General features: G+C 34.3%; 1 protein-coding gene and 1 long non-coding RNA gene across 2 annotated transcripts in view; one reads left to right on the top strand and one right to left on the bottom strand.

Annotated features, from left to right (window-relative positions):
• LOC145721383 (uncharacterized) overlaps positions 1 to 12,587 on the bottom strand; it is a 155,182-nt gene that overhangs the window by 66,372 nt on the left and 76,223 nt on the right. The window lies entirely within an intron of this gene.
• Positions 1 to 12,587, top strand: part of LMNTD1 (lamin tail domain containing 1) — a 147,116-nt gene that overhangs the window by 104,440 nt on the left and 30,089 nt on the right. Inside the window, exons 2-3 of the mRNA XM_081819060.1 lie at positions 2,802 to 3,031; positions 5,681 to 5,876. Coding sequence (XP_081675186.1) covers positions 2,830 to 3,031; positions 5,681 to 5,876 — 398 coding nt within the window. The 5' untranslated portion in view covers positions 2,802 to 2,829. The remainder of the gene's footprint in view (positions 1 to 2,801; positions 3,032 to 5,680; positions 5,877 to 12,587) is intronic.

The following is a 12,587-nucleotide window of genomic DNA, read 5'->3' as shown; positions in this document are numbered from 1 at the left end:
ACTCCTCAATTTCATAAAAACCGTCTATGAAAAACCCACAGTGAATATCATTCTCAATGGGGAAAGGCTGAGAGCTTTTCCCTTAAGATCAGGAACACAACAGGGATGCCCACTCTCACCAATATTGTTCAACATAGTACTAGAAGTCCTAGCAACAGCAATCAGACAACAAAAAGAAATAAAAGGTATTCAAATTGGCAAAAATTCAAACTCTCTCTCTTCACAGATGACATGATACTTTTTGTGGAAAACCCAAAAGACTCCACCCCAAAGTTACTAGAACTCATACAGCAATTCAGTACTGTGGCAGGATACAAAATCAATGCACAGAAATCAGTTGCTTTTCTATACACTAACAATGTAACTGTAGAAAGAGAAATTAGGGAATCAATTCCATTTACAATAGCACCAAAAACCATAAGATACCTAGGAATAAACCTAACCAAAGAGGTAAACGATCTATACCCTAGAAACTACAGAACACTTATGAAAGAAATTGAGGAAGACACAAAGAGATGGAAAAACATTCCATGGTCATGGATTGGAAGAATAAACATTGTTAAAATGTCTATGCTGCCAGAGCAATCTACACTTTCAATGCCATTCCTATTAAAATAACATTGGCATTTTTCAAAGAGCTGGAACAAACCTTCCTAAAATTTGTATGGAACCAGAAAAGACCCCGAATGGCCAGGGGAGTGTTGAAAAAGAAAACTAAAGCTGGGGGCATCACAATGGCTGACTTCAAGCTATATTACAAAGCTGTGATCATCAAGACAGCATGGTACTGGCACAAAAACAGACACATAGATCAATGGAACAGAATAGAGAGCCCAGAAATGGACCCTCAACTCTATGGTCAACTAATCTTCGACAAAGCAGGAAAGAATATCCAATGGAAAAAAGAGTCTCTTCAATAAATGGTGCTGGGAAAATTAGACAGCCACATGCAGAAGTCTGAAACTGGACCATTCCCTTACATCATACACAAAGATAAACTCAAAATGAAAGACCTCAATATGAGATAGGAATCCATCAAAATCCTAGGGGAGAACATAGGCAGTAACCTCTTTGACCTTGGCCACAGCAACTTCTTTCATGACATGTCTCCAAAGACAAAGGAAACAAAAGCAGAAATGAACTTTTGGTACTTCATCAAGAAAAAAAGCTTCTGCATGGCAAAGGAAATAGTCAACAAAACTAACAGGCAACCCACGGAATAGGAGAAGATATTTGCAAATGTTTTATCAGATAAAGGGCTGGTATCCAAGATCTATAAAGAATATATCAAAGTCAACACCCAAAAAACAAATAAGTAAAAAAATGGGCAGAAGACATGAACAGACACTTCTCAAAAGAAGACATACAAATGGCTAACAGACACATGAAAAAATGTTTGACATCATTAGCCATCAGGGAAATTCAAATCAAAACCACATTGAGATACCACCTCACACCAGTTAGAATGGCAAAAATTAACAAGGCAGGAAACACGAATGTTGGTGAGGATATGGAGAAAGGGAACCCTCTTACACTGTTGGTGGGAATGCAAGCTGGTGCAGCCACTCTGGAAAACAGTATGGAGGTTCCTCAAGAAATTAAAAATAGAGCTACCCTATGACTGAGCAATTGCACTACTGGGTATTTATCCCAAAGATACAGATGTAGTGAAAAGAAGGGGCACCTGCATCCCAATATTCATAGCAGCAATGTCCACAACAGCCAAGCTGTGGAAGGAGCCAAGATGTCCTTCAACAGATGAATGGATAAAGAAGATGTGGTTCATGTATACAATTGAATATTACTCAGCCATCAGAAAAAATGAATACCCACGATTTGCATCGACATGGGTGGAACTGGAGGAGATTATTCTAAGTGAAATAAGTCAAGCAGAGAAAGACAATTATCATATGGTTTCACTCATATGTGGAACATAAGGAATAGCATGAAGGACATTATGGGAAGGAAGGGAAAACTGAAGCAGGGGAAATAAGAGAGAGGGGGATGAACCATGAGAGACTGTGGACTCAGAAACAATCTGAGGGCTTAAGAGGAGAGGGGGGTGGGGGTATGGAGTAACAGGGTGATGGGTGTTAAGGAGGGCACGTGTTGTAATGAGCACTGGGTGTTATACACAGATAATGAATCATTGAACACTACATCAAAAACTAGTAATATACTGTATGGTGACTAACATAACATAATTTAAAAAAAGGCCTGGAATGAAATGATTGGTAGCATTTTGGTGATTTTTTGGTAAAATTTTTGGTTGGTAGCATTTTGATGATTTTTGTTTTCTTCTTTCTACTTTTGCACTTTTTAAAAATCATCTACAGTAGCAATTGACTAATTTTTATTTTTTTATTTTTATTTTTTTAGTAAAGATTTTATTTATTTCCTTGAGAGAGAGAGAGAGCACAAGAGAGCACAGAAGGAGAGGGAGCACAGAGGGAGAAGGAGAAGCAGACTCACCACTGAGCAGGGTGCCCGATGCAGGACTCAATTCCAGGACCCCAAGATCATTACCTGAGCTGAAGGCAGATGCTTAACCAGCTGAGCCACCCAGGCACCCCCGATTGACTGATTTTTAGATAAAAGAGTAGATAAAAGCATTTCTTGACACTCAAATGTCCTATTTAGATTTTAAAACTACAACAATAAGTTGTCCTTATGTTTATGTAAATGCATATAAACTTTGAAAAGCAGAACTCTGGGTAATAATCATAGTTCATGATTCTTATGTTCGTATCTATTCATTTTGACTTTCTTACTTTGCTTACTATACTAATTTTTGTACACAGAAGAAAAGACACCCAAGACAGTCTCCCAATGACACAGCGATCTTCAGTACATTTTTTTTCGACAATGAATTCAGATATTACACTGCCATTGTCACGGTCATTATCCTATGAAATGCTTCTTGATTACAATCCGTCTAGCCCTCAGTTTAGTGGAATAACTATATCAACAATTGGGCAGAAGACTCCTAAAACTACAGGAGTGGGCCTTTCCAGATCGGAAAACAGCTTGGGTAAGCAAAACATGTACCAAATTTTTTGAGACTATTTTTAACACATGTAGTTCAATAGCTTCTTTATATGCCTAGATGTCAGAATGACTTCCAATAACACAGATTTCTTAATGTCATATGCAGAGTAACTTGATTATGCTCACCATTGATCCTAACACTGAGTCATATTCAGGTCATATAAATGTATGTGGCCAAATGTATCATCCCTATGATTAAAATATCTTGAATTGTCATAATGGTTCATGGATTGATGGCTTAGATGCTCTAGAATTGCTAGATAAAAATTCTAATGTATAGCATTAACTCCCCTTCCTCTGAACACTACGAGAAAGATTAAGCAATGTCTTGTGTATTTGTGCCATTAGGAGACTTATGCTTAAGTAAGGAAAGGACAGACATATAATAGAAAGAAGCAAAATAAATGGTAAGAAAATGGTGGAAAGATGGGAGAACAATAATGAATTTGGAGAAGAAAACGAAAACAGTACTACAATAGGAAAAAGTTGGGTTTTGACAGTTGCCAACAGTGTAAGCAATGCACTCAGCAATATCCACAGTGTGTTCCTCATGATGTTAGGGAACTTTAAGAGTATGTTATCATGGTTTACTGAAAAACTCATGGTCTTGGAAACAGAGGACTTAGGTCTAAAGGATATTTCTACCTACACTGTGAGATAATAGGTTAGTTATCCCTGAGTTCCATTACCCACAAGTGCAAAATAGGGATTAAAATATCAATTTCACAGGGCTGGCCTAAGGATTAAATAAAATACTTATGAAAATCACCTAGCATATAGTAAGTGCTTAATAAAAAATTAGTCGTGAATATGAATATATCTGTAAGCACCTCCTCATTGAATAGGCTAGATTGGGGGTCTGTATTTCAATTACCAGTCAACAAGTTTCAAAACTGGTAGCATAAACACACCCATGACTACTTGATGTCTCTATTTTCCTCTATTATTCTATGGATATTTAAGCCTGGCTGCTGCTTATCTATATTTCGTTTCTGGCATTTTCCTAAACTTGTGACACAGTGTTATGTAGGATTTTGACCTACTGCCATTATTCCCTATGCTTCATTGTTTGTATGCCTATAATGCACTTTTTAAAGAAGCCTCCTAAGATCACAATGACCTTTAGCAATGACCAAAATCCATATACTCAAAAGTGAAAATACCAACTTTACATCCAGGGAGGGAATATTTTTCCTTCTTTATCCCTGTTATCATCATGGTATATATTCTATATTTGGATTAAACTGCACAAGTTCTTGGGGGAAAAACAAAATATAGTGGTTTCCCCTTGCAAGATGAGAATTGAGCTGGGGTGTGTAGTCTTCTCCTTCAGTTACTGTAGATTCGGGTTTTGTAGATAAATGCCTGGGTCCACTGAAACTTGTTGCATTTGGTTCCGTTCCATCTGTTCCTCTAGGTGAAATAACAACTAGGACTAAAATTAATCTGTCTTCTTCCTTTTTATAGTATAAAGGTTTTCATCCCTCAAGATGAACCATTAAAAAGGATACTATATAATCTCTTTCCCCAAAGGAACTCAAGGATTAAGTAAATACTCAAGTGACTGGGAATGAACTAATTTAATTCCAAACATTTCTTTAATCCTTTTTAGAAACTATGTGTTTATTCTTTTTCATCTTTCACCTCGCTTTGGTTTTGTTAAAGATACAAGAATATAAAGCATACTCTAGATTGTCTCAGTCCTTTGATGATTTTGGACACAGTGTCACGTTAACCAAAGCCCCTGAACTACAATAATTGCTATCACTTACTAAATACCTGTTAAAAACTAGACACTACACTAGAAAGTTATCTACATTTTCTTCAATCTTCACATTGCCTTATTTTATGTTCAGGAAAATGGAGAATTAGTTGGCTTACTAAGTGGCAGAGCTGGGATACAATTGCAGGTCTGTCTAAATCCAAGACACAGTGTTCTATCCACTTCATCATTGTCTCTCTCTGTAGTGTTACTCACTCTTTGCAGACACATCATTAGATTTACCCAGCCTGCTTCTTTCCATGCAAAATTATAAAAACTGTTCTGTATTTAAATCTTAGTAGTGATAATTTTAAAAGAACAAATTTCCAAGAGGATACTAGAGTCTGATTAAGAATTACTCTATCTTTCTAATAAACTATTTTAGTTGATTAGAGGAAATTTAAGTCTTTACCTGGCAAAATTACTAATTATTCATAAGAAGGGTTCATTTGAGGCTTTAATTTATGGGTAGTAATTTGGGGAGGATGGCTAATATGAAATAAAGTTGTATTTATATATAACATATCCAAATTTGAGAAACTCAAATGTTTACCTCCTTGAAAACTTATGATGCTTCTAGTTACAACTGAATAATCAGTTAAATAAAAGTCATTATGCTAATGGTATTGTTGATATTTTAAGATAACTGACATAATCTCTAGGAATTGTGTGTCACTAAAAATAATCACTTACTAGTTATTTCATAGACTTTGGTTTATAGCTTTTTCCTCATTGAGTTTGAAAGTGACAGTAAAATGTATAAAGAATATAATTTTGTAGAAGCAAAGAATAGAGATAGAGGCTTTGTGTTCTTTTAATGTCCTTTTATTTACTTCTTTTTGTTGCTTTCCTCTTTGGTTTCTTTGAAAGGAGTCAACAGCTCCATAATGACAAAGAGACAGGCTCTGCTCCTTGCTCCTGAGATACCAGTAACTGGGGAAGGAGAAGATTATTTCCTATCTTTGTTTGGTGATTCAAAGAAACTTCTTCCACATTCATTCCATGCTGAGAAAGCCTGGAAGCACTTTTCTATGATTCTTGAAGAAGTGGGCCAATCTAGATCCAGGTACCTATTCTATTTGAACTATTTAATATCTTCTATTGGAATAGGATCTACTTTACTTCAGTAAGTAATAAAGTTCTAATCTGATATTACATCCATGATTTCATCTAGAACCCTAAGCAGTTTATTGAAATATTACCATTCATGTTCTGAGGAATGATAAGAAATCAATGTAATTTTCTAGGGAACCAAACAAGGAATGCTGATTTTTCAAAGATGCCAGTGAAAACAGCACTACATAATCCCTACAAATAAAGTCAACTCTATTTTTTCATTATTGGCAAATCATTCAGATGGATTTAGTGTCTTTTTTCTCTTCTACTAGGCACTTGAGTTTGAGACAGAAGGAAAAACATAGACTTACTCATTGATCCATTTTTATAGTTGTTGGTATCTATGGCAAAAAGAATTGATCAGGAAGAAAGTTGATATTAGAGCTAAAATAAAAGAGCTGACTTATCTATACATTTATTTAACCCTGCTTTTCTTGTTGCTTTAACAACAGATTGAACTGTGAATTATTAGAAATAAACACATGTCCACAGAGGGTGTGAGAGGGCTAAGAGAAGTTATTAGCTAGGTTTGAAGTTCAGACATAAAGGAAACTGTTTTCCCCTTAGGTCAGATTTCCTAAAATCAACCACTATTACCATTCAACTGTAATTCAATAATTAAGTGTTCTCTCAACCATCTAAAAACACTTCATCAAATTATTGATTCAACATCTATCTACCATGTTAAGAATGATGACTTATTTGGAGCAAAAAATCAAAGAAAAAAAAAAAGGCTTGTGAATATGGTTTTAAGAACTTTTACTCAGATCAGGAAAGACCTGCAGGTATAAGGATTGAAAGAGGCAAATAAAGTATCAAGGCATATAGAGAATTTTCTCCCAGCAGAGGATGATCTGGGAAGATTTTGTGAATGAGTTGTTAATTAGAATTATCTTAGAAAGATACGTAAATTTTGTTTCCTGAGGGTGGCTAGAGTGTTGGGGGTTGGGAGGGATGGGGTGGCTGGGTGATAGTCATTGGGGAGGGTATGTGCTATGGTGAGCACTGTGAATTGTGTAAGATTGTTGAATCACAGACCTGTACCTCTGAAACAAATAATACATTATATGTTAAAAAAAAAAAAAAAGAAGAAGATAGTAGGAAGGGAAAAATGAAGGGGGAGAAATTGGAGGGGGAGACCAACCATGAGAGACTATGGACTGAGAAACAAACTGAGGGTTCTAGAGGGGAGGGGGGTGGGAGGATGGGTTAGCCTGGTGACAGGTATTAAAGAAGACATGTTCTGCATGGAGCACTGGGTGTTATGCACAAACAATGAATCATGGAACACTACATCAAAAACTAATGATGTAATGTATGGTGATTAACATAACATAAAAAAAAGATACGTAAATTTTGGATATGCAAATTTGGAGTCTGTGAGAACATTCTAGGGCACTACTTCTCAATCCTACCTACACAATTGAATCAGGTGAGAAGTTTTTAAAGTCCTGACCCTATCCTAGGCTCTGAGTCAGAATTTCTAGTGGTACAATTGACCATTGTAATTTTTTAAATCCCTTGGTAATTCTAACGCACAGTCAAGGTTGAGAACCAGCAGCCTAGAATGAAGGAACAGCATAAACAAAGTGAAGGAGGCAGAAAACGCTAGGACCAGGTAGGTATAAGGCATTTTATAGCATTGCCCCACTGAACAGTTCATCAATTGGTGTAACCGGGTTGTAGGGGCCAGGGTTGGGGAATGATCACAGTGAGCCTTGAACACCAGAATGAGGAATTTGATTTTCACAGTGGGAAATGGGAAGCAATGGGAAAGTTTCAAACAAAGGAGTAATAGGATCATGATTCTGAATGTTTAATTGTGGCAATGAATATTATGAATGAATATTGGATTTTTGTCAAATGCTTTTTAGGTATCTACTGAGATGATCATATGGTTTTTCTTTTTCAATGTTAAAGCAACCCTACACACTTAAACTCCTTTGATCATAATGTTTATTCTTTTAATATATTATTGAATTTTATTGGCTAAAATTTTGTTTCAAATCTTTACATCTATGTTTGTGAAGAGTATTGATCTGTAGTTTTCTTCTCCTGTAATGGCTTTTGTCTGCTTTGGAATCAGGGTAAAGCTTGCCTCATAGAATGAGTTCGGATATATTCCCTCCTCTTTCATTTTCTAGCTGAGTTTGTATAGAAGTAAATTTTTTCTCAAATATTTTATAGAATTCATCAGTGAGGCATTCTGGGCCTGCAATTTCTTTGTGGGAAGGTTTTTACCTACAAATTCTATTTCTTGAAAATAGATATCAGGATATTACAGTTACCTATTTCTTCTTGGATAGTTTGTGTCTTTCACACAATCTGTCCATTTCATCTAAGTTGTCAGATTGTCATAAACTTGTTCATAATATTCCCTTTTTATCCTTTTAGTATCTGTAGAATCTGTAGTGATGTCACATTTCCTATTGCTGATACTGGTCAGATATGTCTTCTTTCCATTTCCTGATCAATCTTGCCTAAGAGTCATCAGCTTTATTGAGCCTCTCAAACAACCAGTGTTTGGTTTCATTGGTTTTCTGTGTTTTTTGTTTTGTTTTTTATTTTACTGATTTCCATTCTGATATGTATTTACTTTCTTCTGCCTACTTTAGGTTGAAGTTCCTTTTCTTTTTCTAGTTTCTCAAGATGGAGTCTGAGATCATTGATTTGATACCCTTTTCTCTTCTAATATAAGCATTTAGTAAATTTTCCCCTAAGTACACCTTTAGTGGCATCCCAGAAACTTGGTATGTTGGATTTTCATTCATTTCAAAATACTTCCTAATTTCCACTTAATTTCTTTGATCTTTGTGTCATAAGAAGTGTATTGTTTAGTTCCCAAATATTGACAAATTTGCCAGTTCCAGTGATTTTACAGATACATTTTTGTTATCAATTTCTAATTCTATAGTGGTCAAAGAACTTTGTATGACTTGGGTCCTTTTAAATATATTGGGACTTGTTTTATAATCAGGATATTGTCTATCCTGGTAAAAGTTCTGAATGCACTCACAAAGAATTTATATTCTGATGTTGTTAAGTAGAGTATTTTATAAATGTCAATCAGGTCTTGATGGCATTAAATTACTGTCTTTTTGCTAATTTTATGTCTACTTGTTCTATCAATTTTTGAGAAAAGGATGTCAAAATCAACTATAATTGTGGATTTGTTGATTTTGCCTTGCAGTTCTATCAATTTTTGTTTTATGTACTTTGAAGCTCAGTTACTAGATTTGCAAACATTTGGAATTGTTATATCCTTTTAATGAACTGATCTCTATGTCATTATGAAATGACCTTCTTTATCCCTGGCATTATTCTTAGCTCAGAAATCTACTGATATTAATACAGCCACTCCAGCTTTCCTTTTATTATTGTTAGCATGGTAAGTCTTTTTTCATTCTTTTACTTTTAACCTATTTGTGTCTTTATATTTAGAATGTATGTTTTCTAAGTAGCATGCAGTTGAGACTTGTTCTTCTATCGAGTCTAATAATCTCTGTCTTTTAATTTGAGCATTTAAACTATTTACATTTAAAGTAATTGATAATATGGTTAGGGTTAGGGTTACTATCTTGTTATTAGTTTTCTATTTGCCCCAACTATTCTGTGTTGTCTTTTTCCTCTTTTTCTGTATTCTTTTGAATTGAATATTATCAATGACTCCATTTTATCTCCATTGTTGGCTGATTAGCTATAACTCTGTTATTTTAGTGGTTCCTTTCAGGTTTATAGGATATATCTTCAGCCTATCGGACTACCTTCAAGTGATATTATACCACTTCACAAATAGTATAAGAGCTTTACAATATTATTCTTTTATTTCTTTCATCCCAGATACTGTGTTTTTGCTATCACATATTTTATTTCTATGTATGTAATAAATCCCATACTCCATAGTTATTTTGTTATAATTATTAGAAGAAATTTAAAAGATAAGAAAAATATGTTATATATTTACCCTTATATGTTTTCACTGCTTTCCAGTGTTTTTAGTGCTTTTTTTTTTGTAAGTCATGTTTCCATCCCCTATAATTATGCTACTATCTGAAAAAGAACTTCCTTTCTTGTAATACGGATCTGCTTGTGATGAATTCTTTCTTGTTTTTTAAACAGCTTTATTGAGATATCATTGACATAAAAATGGTATGTGTATATATATACACACACACACATACACATGATGTATAACTTGATTTTATTTGTTTTTTTAAGATGTAATTGACATATAATATTGTGTAGGTTTAAGATATAAAATATGACAATTTGATACATAGATATTGTGAAAGGATTACCATAAGGTTAGTTAACAGATCCATTACCTTACATAATTACCTTTTTGGTGTGTGTGGTGAGAACATTAAGATCTATCCTCTCAGCAATTTTCAAGTATATAATACAGTATCATATACATAGTCACTGTGCTGTACATTAGATCTCCAGAACTTACTCATTTTGCTTAACTGAAACTTTGTACCCTTTGAACCACATAATCCCATTTCTTCCTTCTCACAGTCCTTAGCAACAACCACCATCCTACTTTGCTTCTATAAGTGTGATTATTTTAAATTCCACATACGAACAAGATCATACAATATTTCTTTCTGTGGCATGCTTATTTTGCTTAGCATAATGTCCTCCAGTTCTATCCATGTTGTCATACATCCATGTTGATCAGGATTTCCTTCTTTTTAAAGACTGAATATTTCAGTGTGTGTGTGTTGTGTGTGTGTGTGTGTGTGTGTGTGTGACATTTTCTATATCCATTCATCTATTGAGGACATTTAGGCTGTTTCCATATCTTGACTATTATGAATAATGCTGCAATGAACATGAGTGCAGATATCTCTTCCTGATCCTGATTTCACTTAATTTGGATATATACCCAGAAGTGGGATTGCTGGATCATATGGTAGTTATATTTTCAATTTTTTTAGGAAACTCCATATGTTTCCATAATGGCCTTATTAATTTATATTCCCACCAACAGTACAAGTGTTCCTTTTTCTCTGTATCCTCACCAGAACTTATATTTTCTTTTTTTAAGATTTTATTAATTTGACAGAGAGAAAGCATGAGCAGGGGGGGAGGGAGGGAGAGAAGCAGGCTCCCTGCTGAGCTGGGAGCCCAACGTGGGGCTCTATCCCAGGGCCCTGGGACCATGACCTGAGCTGAAGGCAGACACTCAACCGACTGAGCTACCCAGGTGCCCCATATTTTCTTTTTGATAATAACCATCCTAACAAGTATGAGGTGATATCTCATTGTGATTTTGATTTCATTTCTCAGGCAATTTGTGATATTAAACACCTTTTCATATACCTTGAGTTGTAAAATTAAGTATTGAAATTGAGATCTTTATTCTTTTTTAATGTAGGCATTTAATGCTATAAAATTCCCTCCTAGTACTGCTTTTGCTGCCTACCATTAGTTCGGGTAAGTTGTATTTTTTTGTTTTCATTCATCTCAATTATTTTTAAAATTCCCTTTTGATTTCCTCTTTTACCCAATGGTGATTCAAGAATGTGTTGTTCAGTTTCCATATGTTCATGAATTTTCCTGTTTTCTGTTACTGATTTCTAGGTTCATACCACTGTGGTTTGAGAAGATAGCTGGGATGATCTTAATCTTAAATTGTTCTTGACTTGTTTTGTGACCTAACATGTGATCTATCCTGGAGAATGTTGTGTGTGTGTTTGAGAAGAATGTGTATTCTGCCACTGTAGGGTGGTTGTATAATAGTCATACCCATTTGTTCTATTGAGTTGTTCATGTCAGCTGTTTCCTTATCAATTTTATACCCTCAATATTCTATCGATTATTGAAAGTGTGGTTATAAGTTTCCTATTATTATATTGTTGTCATTTTTTTCCCTTTAGCTCTGTCAATATTTGTTTTATATATTTAGGTGCTCTGATGTTGGGTGCATAAATATTTACAATTGTTATGTCTTCCTGTTGAATTGACCCTTTTATCATTATATAATGACCTTCTTTGTCTTTAATGACAGTTTTTTACCTAAAGTCTTTTAGTCTAATATAAGTATAGCCACCTCTGCTTTATTTTGGTTAGCATTTGCCTGAAGTATCATTTTCTATTTATTTTCTTTCAACTTATGTGTGTTCTTATATCTAAAGTGAGTCTCTTGTAAACAACACATTGCTGGATATTGTTTTCTTTTTAATCTATTCAGCCATTCTATGCCTTTTGATTGGGAAATTTAACCCATTTTACATTTAAAATTACTATCAATAGATAAAAACTTGCTTTGCCATTTGTTCATTCCATTTGTTTCTGCAGTTCCTTTGTTCCTTTCTTCCTCTCTGTTTTGTTATTTGAAAAATTTCTGTAATGAAATTTATAGGGATTTTGTGGTTATCATAATGCTTATATAAATCTTCTTGTAGCTTTGTCTATTTTGATTTCATAATTACTTAAGTTCAATTCAATATAAAAATTTTACACTTTTACCTCACACACACTTTGTGTTATTGAAGTCAGAATTGGCTTTTTTTCATAATGTGACTTCTTTATAAATTTTCATGGTTATAGTTATTCTTAATATTTTTGTTCTAACTTTTATGTTTGGTTATTAGTAATTTGTGCACCACCACTAGTGTCATATTATTTTGTATTTGACTATATAGAGACAGAGAGA

The sequence above is a fragment of the Leptonychotes weddellii genome, chromosome 5 (genome assembly GCF_054177405.1).
Source record: "Leptonychotes weddellii isolate Sample4059 chromosome 5, ASM5417740v2, whole genome shotgun sequence".
NCBI classification, from domain to species: Eukaryota; Metazoa; Chordata; class Mammalia; order Carnivora; family Phocidae; genus Leptonychotes; species Leptonychotes weddellii.
Note: the sequence above shows the minus strand (reverse complement) of the source record. Positions and strands in the feature narration are given on the sequence as shown.